General features: G+C 48.5%; 5 protein-coding genes across 5 annotated transcripts; 2 read left to right on the plus strand and 3 right to left on the minus strand.

The window, feature by feature from the left end:
* Positions 1–51: 51 nt before the first annotated feature.
* N7525_006899 (PPIL2 family peptidylprolyl isomerase) lies at positions 52–1964 on the minus strand (the record flags this gene model as incomplete). Its single annotated transcript, XM_061213862.1, has 4 exons — positions 52–589; positions 618–1798; positions 1880–1896; positions 1955–1964. The coding sequence occupies 4 exons, from the start codon at positions 1962–1964 to the stop codon at positions 52–54; spliced, it is 1746 nt and encodes a 581-aa protein (XP_061068293.1).
* A 447-nt stretch (positions 1965–2411) lies between these two features.
* On the minus strand, positions 2412–3249 carry N7525_006900 (uncharacterized protein; the record flags this gene model as incomplete). The annotated part of the gene is made up of 2 exons (XM_061213863.1): positions 2412–2687; positions 2752–3249. 2 exons carry the CDS (start codon positions 3247–3249, stop codon positions 2412–2414), a joined length of 774 nt encoding a protein of 257 aa, XP_061068294.1.
* Positions 3250–5999: 2750 nt separating this feature from the next.
* Positions 6000–11054, plus strand: N7525_006901 (putative zinc metallopeptidase; the record flags this gene model as incomplete). The annotated part of the gene is made up of 9 exons (XM_002567414.2): positions 6000–6094; positions 6150–7094; positions 7190–7312; positions 7360–7443; positions 7495–8340; positions 8399–8473; positions 8526–9107; positions 9160–9360; positions 9569–11054. Coding segments are annotated over 9 exons (4437 nt in total), but the record flags the coding sequence as incomplete, so codon positions are not given.
* Positions 11055–11313: 259 nt separating this feature from the next.
* Positions 11314–12024, minus strand: N7525_006902 (N-terminal protein methyltransferase; the record flags this gene model as incomplete). Its single annotated transcript, XM_002567416.1, has 1 exon — positions 11314–12024. One exon carries the CDS (start codon positions 12022–12024, stop codon positions 11314–11316), a length of 711 nt encoding a protein of 236 aa, XP_002567462.1.
* A 631-nt stretch (positions 12025–12655) lies between these two features.
* On the plus strand, positions 12656–14278 carry N7525_006903 (uncharacterized protein; the record flags this gene model as incomplete). The annotated part of the gene is made up of 8 exons (XM_061213864.1): positions 12656–12750; positions 12819–12886; positions 12957–12962; positions 13036–13153; positions 13247–13346; positions 13437–13587; positions 13638–13894; positions 13946–14278. 8 exons carry the CDS (start codon positions 12656–12658, stop codon positions 14276–14278), a joined length of 1128 nt encoding a protein of 375 aa, XP_061068295.1.
* Between the last annotated feature and the right edge of the window lie 291 nt (positions 14279–14569).

The raw sequence follows: 14569 nt of genomic DNA on the forward strand, positions 1-14569 counted from the left end.
CTAGAGTACAAATTGAAGGGGAAAAAAGACTTGGAAAGGAAACTATATATATTACCACGAACTAAAGTTTCCGAAACCTCCAGTGCCCTTGGCCTTTTTACGAGCGGGCTCAGGGGCAATCTCCTCGTCCAGAACCTCCACAATCTCATCTTCTTCCTGTCCGTCCCGATCTGCCAGTGCTGCCTTCAAATACTTTCCAACGCCCGAGTCACCACCATCATTCTCCGTCTCAGCACCGCGGACCCGCTTTCCAGTCCAGGTGACACGGTCATCGTCCGCACGCCGAGCAGCCTCGTCTTCCTCTTCTGCAGAAGGACCCGTGACGCCTGTGGCCCGCGCTTCTTCTGCGCGCTTCTTGGTGAGGAAATCCTCGAATGGATCTACGAAGACCGTGACTTCCTTGATACGGATATCGGGAGTAGGACGGTTCGTAGTTGATTCCACTGGGTGGATCTCTAGCTTATTCAAAGTAGTGGACGAAGGAGTTGGGTCGTCGATGAGACGGCCGAAGACAGTGTGCTTGAGGTTGAGATGAGGTAGGGCTCGATAGGCGATGAAGCTGAAACCACATGTCAGCGCGCTCATTGAGCTAGGGGAAACCACAAGGGGTCACTTACAACTGACTACTATTCGTATTTTTGCCCTTGTTTGCCATGCTCAACGTGCCTCGGGCATCGTGCTTCAAAGGCCCCTCGAATTCATCTGCAAAGTACTTGCCCCAGATACTTTCGCCGCCGCGTCCAGTACCAGTTGGATCACCACCCTGGAGCATGAAGCCCTTTATATTACGATGAAATGGTACATCTGTGTAGTAGCCCTTCTTGGCCAACTGAAGGAAGTTCCACACGGCTTTGGGCGCATGCTCGGGATACAATTCCAGATTGAGGTGCCCGGCCGTGGTCACAATGCGCGCATAAGCCTTGGCCTTCACGCGACCCCGCTTGAGCATGTATTCCTCCTCCGATAGTACCGCTAGCTCAGCAGACGTGTGTGGTGTCAGACCTGTGCTGGTGAATGAGGCAGCCGCCTTTCCAGTGGTGAATCGTGCAGCGTTGTAGGGTGTTGGCTTTCCCGGTTGCTCCTTGGAGGCCGCATTTGCAGCTCCGGGCTTTGAAATGACTTTTGAGCCGGCGGCTGCAGAATCAGCCTGCTGAGCACGTTCTGACCGAGCCTTTGCAACCGCCTCTTTGGCTTTCAGGATCTTTGCCGAGCTGCCAAGCGCACTGGTGTTGACGCTCCCAGAGGTCTGTTGGTCCAAAATTCCTGTCTCCCCTTCCTTGATGTAGTTGAACGAGCTGAGGTTGCGTGACTCGATGTTCTGCGGGTCCTGCAAGGTGATAATATCTTTTCGGCTGAATTCTTCATCCGTGACCAAATCGCGCCACAATTTTCCCTTTATATTGAGTCGCTCCACCGTATCCCAGGAAAAGACATTCCCTGTATTCCGTAACGCGACGATATGTGTATTATCTGTCAGAATCTTATAGGTCACCGGGTCGACGTAGTCGCCATCCTCGTTCTTTGCGAGAGTCAACTTAATCAAGTCCGAGCTCTTCAACGGGGCCCCGTCGACGGGGTTGGTCCCGTGCTTCTTAATCCATGGGAGGATATTCGTAAGATCAAAGATTGTTCCTGTAGGCGTGCAAACCGGGTGTGAAAATGGTTGGAGGGAGAGGGAACAGAAATTGAATGGCAAGCGCTTGAACGCAGCGTGGGCGCCGCCCTTCTTGGCCTTGGAGACTCCAGCGCCAGCACTGGCGGAGAAAGCATCTTCGGATCCCCACTCGGAGTGTGTGATCTAGAGAAAATAGGATTATCAGCGGGAATTCAAGATGCGATAGGAGAGTACTTGAATGTAGAAAATGAAGGAGTCGCATACGTAAAGCTTATCGGTTCCTATAGTCAACGATGTTAGTCTGAATCTGACCAAGAAGGAGCTCACAGAAGACAATACCTTTTCCCATAATTGAAGATTTAAGCTGCACTGTTCCAGCAACTTTCGCGCAGCCCGCGGAGATCAAATGACGGCAGGACACTTACCGCTTTGACATTAGAGCACGGGTGCAGGCAATAATATTGCTAGCAGAAAATTACATACATCAATGAGCAGGCGGAGAAAAGGGCGGTCAGTCCATATAACCTACTAAAGTGAGCTGTCAAAGTGATATATGTGCCATTGAAGAACAATAGGTAATACAATACCTAGGTATAATGTTATTTGACTCTCAAGTCGGATATCGGTTCGTCGTCTCTTGAGGATCCTGCCTCTCGTCATTTACACCTGCATTCGTTTCGCTTCAAAATCTAAATGCGCCGGGCGAAGTCGGATCATCTGTAGAGTTCGTCCACAAGCTTGAACTATACGGACGTGGTTTTCAAGTGTCCTCGTAGTGCATTGTGAACAAGTAACTTCATACTTGCTGCTGGTTACTGACCGTGGCCACTGAAAGTCTGGCCAGCATGTTCAGTCTTCTCATTATCCAAGTCTCATTGTCTCCAGGCTTTTTATCTTCAGACGGTGCTTGGCTCGAGTCTCTTCGAATAAACCAATGGACGCTTGCAGGCACCGTACTTTGATTGTTCCGAGCAGACTGAATATTTCCGTGGAGGCTCACGGCGACTCCTCCATTATATCTGGGAGCCGACTCGGAACTGAGAGTAATCTCGCTGAGACTGGGCATGAGGATCTGTTCATATCATAGCAATCAGTGAATGTAATTTAAGAGTAGGGTGAGGCCAGAGATGACTGACCGAGATGGGCCGCAAGACAAAATCCAAATCGATCTCTTCCTCCAACTGAGCCACACGCCTCTGGGCATGCAGTACACCAGAGAGAAAGTGCCTACGAAGGTAGTGATGCTTTGGGATGTGGATGCTTGCAAATATTCTGCTCAACTTAGGAAACACAAGCCCGTGGAGCACACCATTCTCTGCAAAGGCGTCCTTTTCAAACTGAGAGATGTGTAGCACCAGTGCCCAACATATGTAATTGGCGTGGTATTGCCGACGTGTGGGTTTGACCTTTGCCATAATGACCGCGAGGGACGAGCGAGGGCGAGCCCACAGCAGGGGAATAGCCTCGCCATACCAGCGGCTATTCACGAGAGCCCACCTCAGTAAGTCTGGATGGTGGGACGGGGTTTTGTCTTCGTCTTCGTGGCGAGTGTTTTGGGCAAATATTATGCCAAGTATTTCGGGGATGCTAAAGACTCGCTGCGATGCGGTCTCGGACTGGGTGGATGGTTCCATTTAAGAAGAGTAGATTTGTTGTGAAAGGTAGTTTTGGACAAGGGAGATATAAATCAACTGTGGGAAGATGTGAAAAGAAAACAATAAAGTGAGTATTTAAATATAATAATAGTCTGAGACAAATAATTTGGTTTTGGAACTGCTATTGGTTTGGATGCCCTTCTTCGGACATACGCCTTAGTGGAACTGCTGGCAGTTTTCATAGCTGGATGGGCAGACACTGCTGCGGCAGGAGACATAAAGCAATATAGTTGTAGTTGAAGGGGTTCAAGTCTGCTGATGGGGGGGGGGGAAGAGAGAGAGAGAATAAGTAGAATAAGTAGAATGAGTAGAATGAGTAGAATGAAGCTGCAAAGGGAGAACAAAGGTGTCATGAATCCAAGTTTTGCAGATTGCGCGCAGAAGACAGCTGGCGCCGACTGTATGTACCCTCTGCAGGTGGCATCTAATCGCTACAATCCTCCAACCTAGCACGTTTATTTCAAGATATTCGATATGAAGGACAGCCACATCGAGATGAACGATAACGTGGTGATGGATAATGTGGTGATGGATAATGCGACCTGAATAATGGCCCGGGGACGCACCGGGAAATTGCACTATGCCTTTATTATCGGTCTTCTGAATAACACAAAAGAAGTAACATTCAGGTTGGAGCGTCGGTAGAGTCGGCATTATCGGCATTATCAGCATTACCGTGACTACCTAGTGTACTAGAATAAAAAGAGGATGCGGATGAACACCTGCATGTATTCCGTGGGACCTGCCAAGTGAGCCATAATTTGTCAAAGAACTTCCACAAGAAAGCCCGGTTTGATTTGAGTGTGAACCTATATAGACCTCACAGAGGGCTGAGAGAAAGAAAAGGAGAAGGGGAACAAAGGTGGGAGGAGACTTTTATACCCCCAACAACACGTACCTTCACAAAATGCCTCTGCACCTTCCCTGATTGTTCCATATCACGTGATATCTTCAAAGAGCCCTTTCCAGGTTTTTGAGAACGAATATCATTAGCCTGTGTCACTGGTGATGCGAATTGAAAGGAGAGCGTATTTCTCGACTATGAACATCTTGTCTGTCTCCTTGGTGATGACTGACTCATTATTAACCAAACACCGATTTAGAAATACTCCGATAGCCCGCACAAGCCCTGATGTATAATTCATCGGGGCCAAGCAATCTTTCTAAGGCAGCGAATTGCGTTGCCCGGCACCAGAACGTTACTCATGCCTTTGTCCCATGGGGGCTATTAAACTCATATCTGTGGCGAGGAATTTGATGGGGATCAAAGGGATATTAAGCGGTTCGATGTGTCGTTGAGAAAAAGATGGGACCAACAGTGGAACGAACGGGAACAGCCGAGACCCACCAGTATATTTCCCCATAAACTCTTGGTACTATAGAGCCATGGCTTTTAGTTCATGCTCCAATCATGCTGTTCGTCGATGTAAAGTTATAGAGGGTCAACGAGGGTAAAAAGGTGGTGGGACCTGGGGCAAAAGCGGGAAATAATGAACAACAAATATTCTCACATATTCTGTGTGTTAGTACTATCTCCCAGGCTAGAGGACTTACCTTCTTGTATTCCCATAGAACGTAATGACTATCGGTGGATTGTGTACATAGGTAGTTGTTCTGCTAGTTAAGTCAGATTTTGATATCAGTAGCCTTACCATCAAGACACGAAAACATCACATCAAAACCCGTGGTGTATGCCGCCGAATCAAACCTTTTCTCGTGCCATTTTTCATCGATCCTCATAGACTTGTGGTCCTGTTTACCAATGTTCTTTTACAAACGGGAGGATTAGCTATGTCGTACCAGAGGCCGAAGTTGTGAATCGTGTGAATTCACAGGTTTCAGCAAACTCGCCCGATACATTGGCCAAGAGCACTTGACTCGGTGATAACTGTGAAAGAGGCAGAAGCTTACAGCCTTGAGCTTATGGAAGAACGCATTTTTGGGGCTGTGGAGAATAGCAAGGTGCTTGAGCCCGGAGATCTTTGTCTGTGTAAGGATTCGATGGTTCACTGTTAGCAATGTACCCGGGAGAAAGCTTCCAATCTCCAAAGGCCTTGACTTATAAACTGACATGGAAGCAGAAACAAGAGTAGTGATTAGTGAAGACCTAATAAAAGTATCCAAAAACCGGTTGTCTTCTGCATGAGGCCTCTTTTGGTTGCTTTTTTGGCCAGGTGGCGTCCGGCAACTCGGAAGATGCTGCAGCTCTGCCGAGAGCCATCTACATAGCGGTCCATTTCGATGTGTTACAACATATTGGCCGGGTGGCGACTTCCATAGGTCCTTAAAAGCAGACCGGATTACTTCGCGGATTTAGCTTGGTCCTGTTCAACCTTCCTTTAGCTAATTCTCAAATTTCAGCATATCCAGATAGAACGACCACGATGTAATCGGGACACTTTGGGGAAATGCTATAAGGCACCATCCTCGGACCTTTTTAGTTCAACCGGTGGACGTTGCTCTTCGATTCCTTTCCATAGCTGATTGGTTCACAATTAAAGTGGGATGGCGGTTAGGCGGACCGTCTGAGACACCTCCGCTCTTGTGACTTGGCGGGCTCGGTCCCCCGCATACCCGCTGGAGGCCATCAGATTGGACTTTAGAGATATTGCGAATTTCCAGATGTGCTGGCCTTAAAATGATGGATCACATTGGAACGTTTCACATATTTAAAGGCAGCAGATCTCCCGTTGTTTCGCTTATTCCAATTCAGTCTTGAGACTTTACAGTTCTATTTGGAGAAAAAAAGCTACCTAGGTACCATGGCTATTACCACCACCAGCACCACCAGCACCACTCCACCTCTTAAGAAATCTTCTTTTGAGTAAGCTTCCTGTGTTTCACACTACTAAACAACAATTGCTAACTGGGGACGCTAGGCTGGGTGGTCCATATGGAGATTGGAGAGACGACCTTCACAATCAAGGTTATGCGATCATCAAGAATGCCATTGACCAAGAAAGAGCCCATAGCTACCAACGCAAAGCCTTAGACTGGCTAAGGTCTTTCAACACAGCCCTTAACCTTGATGATCCTTCCACATGGACCAAGGACAACTTGCCTGTCCAAAGCAAAGTGAATACATTCAATGGGTATTCCGTCACCCATGAGAAATTCATGTGGGATGCTCGCATGGAGCCAAAGATATTGGAGGCATTTGCCAAGATCTGGGGTACCGACGAGCTACTCGTCTCGTTTGACGCATTGAATATCACTTTGCCAAACCGAGAAGACAAACCTGCTGCAAAGCCTTGGCCCCACGTGGACCAGTCGCCCTTGCGCCGCGGGCTCCACTGCATTCAGGGCATCATCAATCTAAGCCATGCAGGTCCGGAAGATGGATCCCTTATGGTATTTCCAAGGTCGAACATGGCAACCGAGAGGTTCTTCGACACAGAAACCGACCCATCTACCTGGGAGGAGAAGGACATACGCCGATTCAGCGAGGAAGAAATCCAGTGGTTTGAAGATCATGGTATGAAGCCGTCCAAAGTACTGGCGGAGCCTGGTGATTTGATCGTGTGGGATTCACGTACTGTGCATTGGGGTGGGGAGCCAACAGTCAACAGCAACACGATCCGAACGGTGATTTATGCATCATACGCCCCTTTTGAGCTAGCCACCGAGGAGAGTTTGAAGCGGAAGAAAGAAGCTTTTGAGTCTTACCGGGCAACGACTCATTGGCCACATGAGAACATAGTTATACGTGATGGAGTGGTGCACCTTCCAGATGGCAGGGTTGATCCTCGCAATCGATATGTGCCCTTGGAATTGCCAGAGCACACAGATCGGTTGCTTCAACTAGCAGGAGTAAAATCTTATCGGTAAATTAATATAAGGCTTGTTCTCGTTTTCGACTCAGTGCTAAGCTTGATTATTAAGGGGCTAAATTTTTTGGCGTTTGCTGACGACCCCGCAGTGAGCCTTTGACGTCGATCTTCCGCATTCCTCACAAGTCAAATATGAAATCGTTTGAATCTCGCCCTCCCGTCGATTATCCACGGAAGCGTGCATCAATCGCATGTAATTTCTGTCGACATCGGTACGGTTTTAATTTCCTCTGTTTGAGCGGTCACTGAAGTAGACTAGGAAACGAAAGTGCGATGGTCAAAAGCCGACATGTGGCCTCTGCACCGATGCGGGGGCTCAGTGTGTTTATCAAGAAAGCGACAGGTAGAAAGCGTCATCTCGTGAATAGGGTTCCTAGATAGTGACCATTCATAGGGTGCAGGATATTCCAGCTGAAATCCTGCTTCGCTTGACCCATCTGGAAACCCTGATCGAGCAACAAAAAGACGCCATTACCGAGCTCTCAGCCCGAGTAGGCTCTTCATCGGATCATCCGGGTCGGTCGACTTCCTCTATTTATTCGTCACAGCCAAAATACGACTGGGACCCATCACCGGAACATGTATACGACAAGTCCTCCTTCAACCTTTTTTCACCAGAGAACACATACGGCAATGAATATGCATTTACTATTCCTCTCGGTCACCATACACCAACAGGAAGCCTATTTGTGTTGGACCGAGTCAAAAATTTGGTTGGCGACTACCCTCAAGACTTTTTCAAGCAGATAGAGAAAAAGCGACCATTCAACAGTATCCAGGTCGCAGGCATACCTCAGGCCTTTGAACAAATCGACATATCCCGACTGCATCCCCAGGTCACCAAACCTCTGATCACCGAGTTCCTCCAACATGTCCATGCATTCTTCCCTATTGTCGAGCCGCAGTTGTTACATATGCTCTTTGACACTTTCTCAACATACACCAAGGTCAACAGCATCCAAACTTCACTTTATCTCGTCATTTTGGCCCTAGGAAAGGCCTCCTCGAACCCACAGCGAGTTTTTGATATTGAGGCGGACAAGGATCTGAATGGAATGGAATATTTCGCTTCCGCATATCACTACTTGAACAACCCGTTGATAACGTCATTTACAGCGGACCACTTGCTGCCTTTGGCTTTATTCTACGGCTCTTTGTATCTGCGTCACATAGGACGCCCTATCCAAGCATGGCAAATGATTCGTGATGCGTCCGGTAGTGTGCAGATCATGATTTCCGAGTGGGTGTCTCCTCTGCTATGTGTTTTCGCCGGGATATTGATACTGATTTGGACACAGACTACATGACATGAACACGCACGAAGAGCGAGCTAGTCTCTACCGGATTGCTTGGGGTTGCTTCATTCTCGAATGGTTGGTATACTCTGTAAGATCATCTTGTATTCGGCTAATCACCTCGCCCCAGTGACGATCTGGCGGAATTTCATTTCCCTCCCAGTGGCATTGAACTCCTCGTTGATAGATTGCCATTTCCTCGAATTTCGGAAGATAGCCGAAACAGCCACCTTGTATTCCTCGCAATGTGCTCGATTCGAAAGCTTCTCAACCGTGTGCACAGTGCCCTGTATGCAAAACCCGACCAGGAAAATTTCCATGCCAGCCCTCCGCCCCAACACTCAAGTGACACTTCCAGTGTGACCCCCCAAAAGCATTCGATTACATCTCTTAAAACAATCAGTGAGGAACTCGATCGTCAATTGGAGGACTGGTTTGGCTCTCTCCCCAACCCGATCAGGCCAACCCTGGGTAATTCGATATCCGCAGAGAAGCCTTACGACACTTACATTCTCGCCCGGTACTATGCCACAAAACACATCATCTGCCGGCCGAGTCTTGTTTTTGCTGCCCACACCCAAGGTAGTACAGTATTGCCAGAGTTTGTCTTCGCGAATTGCAAGAAGTGCGTCGATAGCTGTCGCAAATTCATCTGGGCGGCCTCTCTTCTTATGCAGCAGAGAACACACTCAAACTGGCACAGAATGCAAGCGTAAGATCATATTCCTGTTTCTGAACTTCACCTACTTACTTTGCACATCTAGAATGTTGGCTGCCATTTTTACTCTCTCGACTGCAAAAACCACACCGGCTTTGGAGGCTCTCGTTCCAGATTTCGATGAGCTAGTGAAAGAAGCCATTCAATGCATTGAACTATGGGCGCAGCATTGTGAAACAGCAGATACTGTCGTCAGCATGCTGAAGACCATCCGCCAGAAAGTGCGAGTATTAGTTCGGGGAGCTTAGTAGAGAGCCTCTCGGTCTATACTTGGGTAGATATACGTATTTTGTTACCTCGCATTTCCATGTATATGAATTTAAATGCGCTGGAGATCGTCTAGGCTAGCATTTTTAGCGTATTTGAATATATTGTTGTTTCAAAGAAGTTGTCCTCTGTGTTTTCAATGTTATCAATAAATCAATAAGCTCGTGATCTCCTTCCAAGGTTGGAAGCTGTCGAAACCCCCACGCGTCGCGGGGGGCTTCGGGAAAGAATCCAACTCAGACAACACTTCACTTGCACAAAAATATGTCTCCGCCACGACTGACGAGCCATATCAATTTCATTCGTGGTGTTCGACTAGCAGGGGAACCGCACACCTGGGATATCCAGATTACATACCCTGCAGACTCTACACAGGGCAAAGTCACCTCTGTAACCCCGCATGAACCCTCGACCAAAGATGACTTCGAGTGCCCTCTAGCCTTACCAGCCTTGACACACCCTCACATTCACCTCGATAAAGCCTTTATCCACAGCACACCTGAATATGCCCCGTTTCTACCTACAACTGGCACGTTCCAGGAGGCTCTGTCCTCCACGACCAAGGCCAAACAGCAATTCAGCCATTCTGATATCATTAGAAGAGGAGAGTGGCTTCTTGCTGAATCCGTTACATCGGGTGTCACTGCAATGAGAGCGTTTGTGGAGGTAGACCACACAGTGCAGCTGATTTGTTTAGAAGCTGCCGTTGATTTGAAAAACCTATGGAGAGATTCTTGCGATATCCAAATCGTCTGTTTCGCGCAAGATCCTATATTCTCTAGTGAATATGGAGAGCAAAACATGGAATTTCTAGAAACTGCTCTTCGTAAATATTCGCAGGTCGATGTTATTGGGACAACACCATACGTCGAATCCAGTCCTGAAGCTGCAAAGCAAAACATCGAATGGGCGATTGACCGTGCCTTGGGACTGAAGAAACATGTCGACTTTCACCTTGATTACAACCTCGATTCAAACAAGGATGCCCTGGTTTGGCATGTTTTACACACCCTCAAACAGCGAAGCTGGACTACCCACTCAACCGACAAGCGTGTCATGCTTGGTCATTGCACACGACTGACACTATTCACGGAGAACGAATGGGCCCGCCTGGCAACTGAAATCCACGAGAATAAACTCCCACTCAGCTTTGTGGGTCTGCCGACAAGCGATATATACATGGCCTCGCCTCCTAGAACGAGCGGGGACTGCAAGTCTCCGCAAGATCGCCCGAGAGGCACTCTACAAGTCCTAGAGATGATCAGGAAATACAGCCTGGATGCAGTGATTGGGGTGAACAATGTCGGCAATTCATTTACCCCCTGGGGTTTGCCCGATCCTTTATCGTTGGCTTGTCTCGGTGTGGGAATCTACCAGGCTGGAAGTCAGGCGGATGCTGAGCTACTCTATGAATGTGTGTCAACACGAGCGAGGGCAGCCATTGGACTCTCGTCATCACATTCGGATCTATGTGTAAAGCAGGGATGCCAACCGGACCTGTTGTTGGTCCACGATAGAGATGACACTGGGTGCGGTCTTTCTCGGCCGCGAACAAATGTTGCGGAGGTTGTGTGGACCCCACCAGGGAAATTGAATAGGGATGTGGTTTCTGGTGGACGGCTTAAATTTTCTCCTTTTGCTGGTGCGGATTCAGACTCCTTGTACCAAATTTGATTTGGTTTCGTGCCGCAGCGACTGTTGAAGAAAGTGGTTGTATGTACATAATGGTGAATGGTTGTGATCAGGCACCCATGCGAATTGGGGGATTAGAAGATATGAATAACACGTGCCGGGCCGGAAATTTCAGATTCGTGCAAGCATCCACCGAAGTCCTGGACTACCGGTCCGACTAGTAATAAAATCGGTAGAGACCAAATCTGGCGTCATGGACCATCGAAAATCTGGAAAATGAGAGACACAAGGCATTGGGTGGCTAATTGGTTGTCTTCGGCCGCAAGGCATAGAACTGCACAGGCAAGAGATTGAAAGATTGGGGGAAGCCCTTCTGGAGTTCCGACTTCACGATCTCCATGCCGGCCGCCTCGAAGACTTGTCTGAATTTGGCATCTGTCCTTGTGACACTGCTATCCTCACTGTCGTACATATCCTGTCCGGAAAAATGGGTGGATAGATTCTCCTTGACAACCATAAGGCCGTTTTCAGTCAATGCCTTGCGGCACCGCACGGTATAATCAATGAGCTGTGAATCCGTGAGGTGGCCCACACACCACTGGACCCAGATCAAATCGTATTTCTTCTCTGGAGTCCAATCTTCAAGGCCACGCGTGTAGATGGTTCCGATGACGCCGTCTCGTTTCAATTGGCTGTCTTTCATCACTTGTGTGAACTTGGCTACCGGCTCTACCGCATCTACCACCTCACAGACATGGCTTAGGAAGCCCTCTGTCACCCGGCCGACACCGGCGCCACAGTCCACAGCTTGGTGGAATTTGCCCCCAGATTGGACGCCTGGTAGTAAGCGGCGAACCTTGGCTAGGAAAGATTTAGATCCCTGTAGGTCAATGCGTGACACTGAAGGGAACTCGCCCAGCATGCTACCCGTGGTGGCTGGCACGCTGTTCCAATATTTCAAGGAGGCGGCATGGTCGATTTTGGAATCGGCCGTGGTGTGTGAGTCTGTCATGTTGGAAGTCTTGACAATGTTGGCCTGTATAATTATTTATTGGAATAATTGAACATCCGTAAGAAGCGAGGAATGTCTCAGGTGATGATTGTATGACGAGAAAATCTATATCTATCTCCATCACGTGATTATACCATTGGCAACGTACATCGTACAACGTTATACGTACAACATACACATAGTAGCCTCTATAGAATATGCATTCTTTATTGTGATTGGTTTAATTCTTCTTTGTCTCAGCACTAAAGTCATTTCCCCTGTATTCTTGGCAAGTTGACTTTAAATTGACCCTAATTGGTCTCATGAAGACGTGATACGCTAGACGAGAAAAAAAGAAGAGTTGAGTGGGCTGTGCTATGATCGACAGGGATGGACCACAAAAATCTCCTCGATCTTCAACACCCTGAAACCTCCCAGGGACCCCAGGGCTTGGGGATTACGTGGAAGGACTGGGGCGACACACCTATTGAAACGGCGATGTGATTGGAAGTGCCCACTGTAGCGTCTCCATAGGGGTGTAAACTGCCGATCGTTCATAAATCATTTCTTTCCCCTTATCATCTCCCTTTCAACTTTTTTTTTTCCCTACTCACCACAGTCATTCTTTTATACTGTTCTTTTGATTTTCACCATGGCAAACGGTCGCTCGTCACAGGATGAGCGTAAGCTCGAGGGTGGCTCTCCTGCCCCCAAGGACAACGGCCTCCACCCCGGCTTCTACATTGCGTACGTGACATTTACGTCCTAGAGGCCTTCTCGTCCAGAATTATCAAACTAAAGTCTGGACTTTCTAGCCTGTGGATTGCTCTGAGTTCCAGCGTCATCCTGTTCAACAAATGGGTTCTTTCGAGCGCCAAGTTCAGTATGGACCCCTTCTCTCTAATCCCCTATTATTCGCATTGGACTTCGCAGCTAACTTTGATTGATTATAGACTTCCGTGAGTCCCTCCGCCGCCAAAAGTCGAGATTTAACCGCATCTGGGGAAATCAATTACTGATGTGATATATCAGCGCTCTTCTTGACCACCTGGCACATGGTGTTCGCCACGGCCATGACCCAGATTCTCGCCCGGTTCACTACCGTGCTTGACTCCCGCCACAAGGTCCCTATGAACCCTGCGACCTATGCGTGAGCAACCCCGATGATCCAATATAGAGTAGCTAGCACGGCTGCAGTTCAACCCGAATTCTCGATCGCTGACCGGTGGATTTGTGCATACAGACGCGCCATTGTGCCCATTGGTGTCATGTTCAGTTTGAGTCTGATCTGCGGTAACTTGGCATACCTCTACCTGAGTGTTTCCTTTATCCAGATGCTAAAGGTGCGTTTGAACCGGGAGTTTTCGCCTCAATTGCGATTGCGCTCTCAAGAAGTGCTAGGCTCGACTCAATGCTAATGCCACCTTTTCTAGGCCACCAACGCTGTCGCAACCCTGTTGGCCACCTGGGCTTTCGGAATCGCCCCTACCAACATGAAGACTCTCGGCAATGTGTCCCTCATTGTTGTCGGTGTTGTGATTGCCTCGTTCGGCGAGATCAAGTTCGAGATGGTCGGCTTCCTCGGTATGTTATCTTCTGATATATTTGATATTCTAGTTCTAACGACCATATAGTCCAGATTGCCGGTATCGTCTTCGAGGCCCTCCGTCTTGTCATGGTCCAGCGTTTGCTCAGCTCCGCCGAGTTCAAGATGGACCCCTTGGTCTCTCTGTACTACTACGCCCCGGCCTGCGCCGTCACCAACGGCATTGTTACCCTCTTCGCTGAGGCTCCCCGTCTTACTATGGGTGATATCTACGGCCTCGGTATCGGTACTCTCGTTGCCAACGCACTGGTTGCTTTCCTTCTTAACGCTTCCGTTGTCTTGCTGGTAAGCCGTTTTATCTCATGGATAGTAACCACGCCACTGACACATCAATAGATTGGCAAGACTTCTGCTGTCGTCCTGACCATGGCTGGTATCCTCAAGGACATCCTCCTTGTCGCTGCCTCCATGATCATTTTCCGCGACCCCGTCACTGCCCAGCAGTTCTTCGGTTACTCCATTGCCCTGGCTGGTCTGGTGTACTACAAGCTCGGTGCTGAGAAGTGCCAGAGTCTTGCTACCGATGTGCGCCTCCAGGTCGGCGAGTACAACCGCAGCAACCCCGCCCGCACCAAGGCCGTCCTCATCGGTGTGCCTTGCATTCTCATTCTGCTTGTTCTCTACAGTGGCAGCTCCGCCCCCGCTGCTGCTACTCAGGTGACTCACTAAGCATGAACGCGCGTACATTGGCGAACTGAAGCAATCGACGGAAATTTGGAACACGCGGAGCGCATTCCGCGTGGGCCTATTGTTTCACGAATCCAAGCTCGGGTAACTAAATCCGATGCTTATGTTAAATTTTGATCAAGACCATGTCTTGTCTTGTCTGGACAGGACAGAACATGCATGTAAAGTTAGGGACATAGACGATATCTGGCTGTTTTCATTGGGGATAAGATTTATAATAAACGGCTGCATGAAATTGATATATTCGAAGTATCGACTGTATATTTATTCCTA

The sequence above is a fragment of the Penicillium rubens genome (assembly GCF_028828025.1).
Source record: "Penicillium rubens strain IBT 27055 chromosome Unknown utg000003l_segment0_segment0, whole genome shotgun sequence".
Taxonomy (NCBI): domain Eukaryota; kingdom Fungi; phylum Ascomycota; class Eurotiomycetes; order Eurotiales; family Aspergillaceae; genus Penicillium; species Penicillium rubens.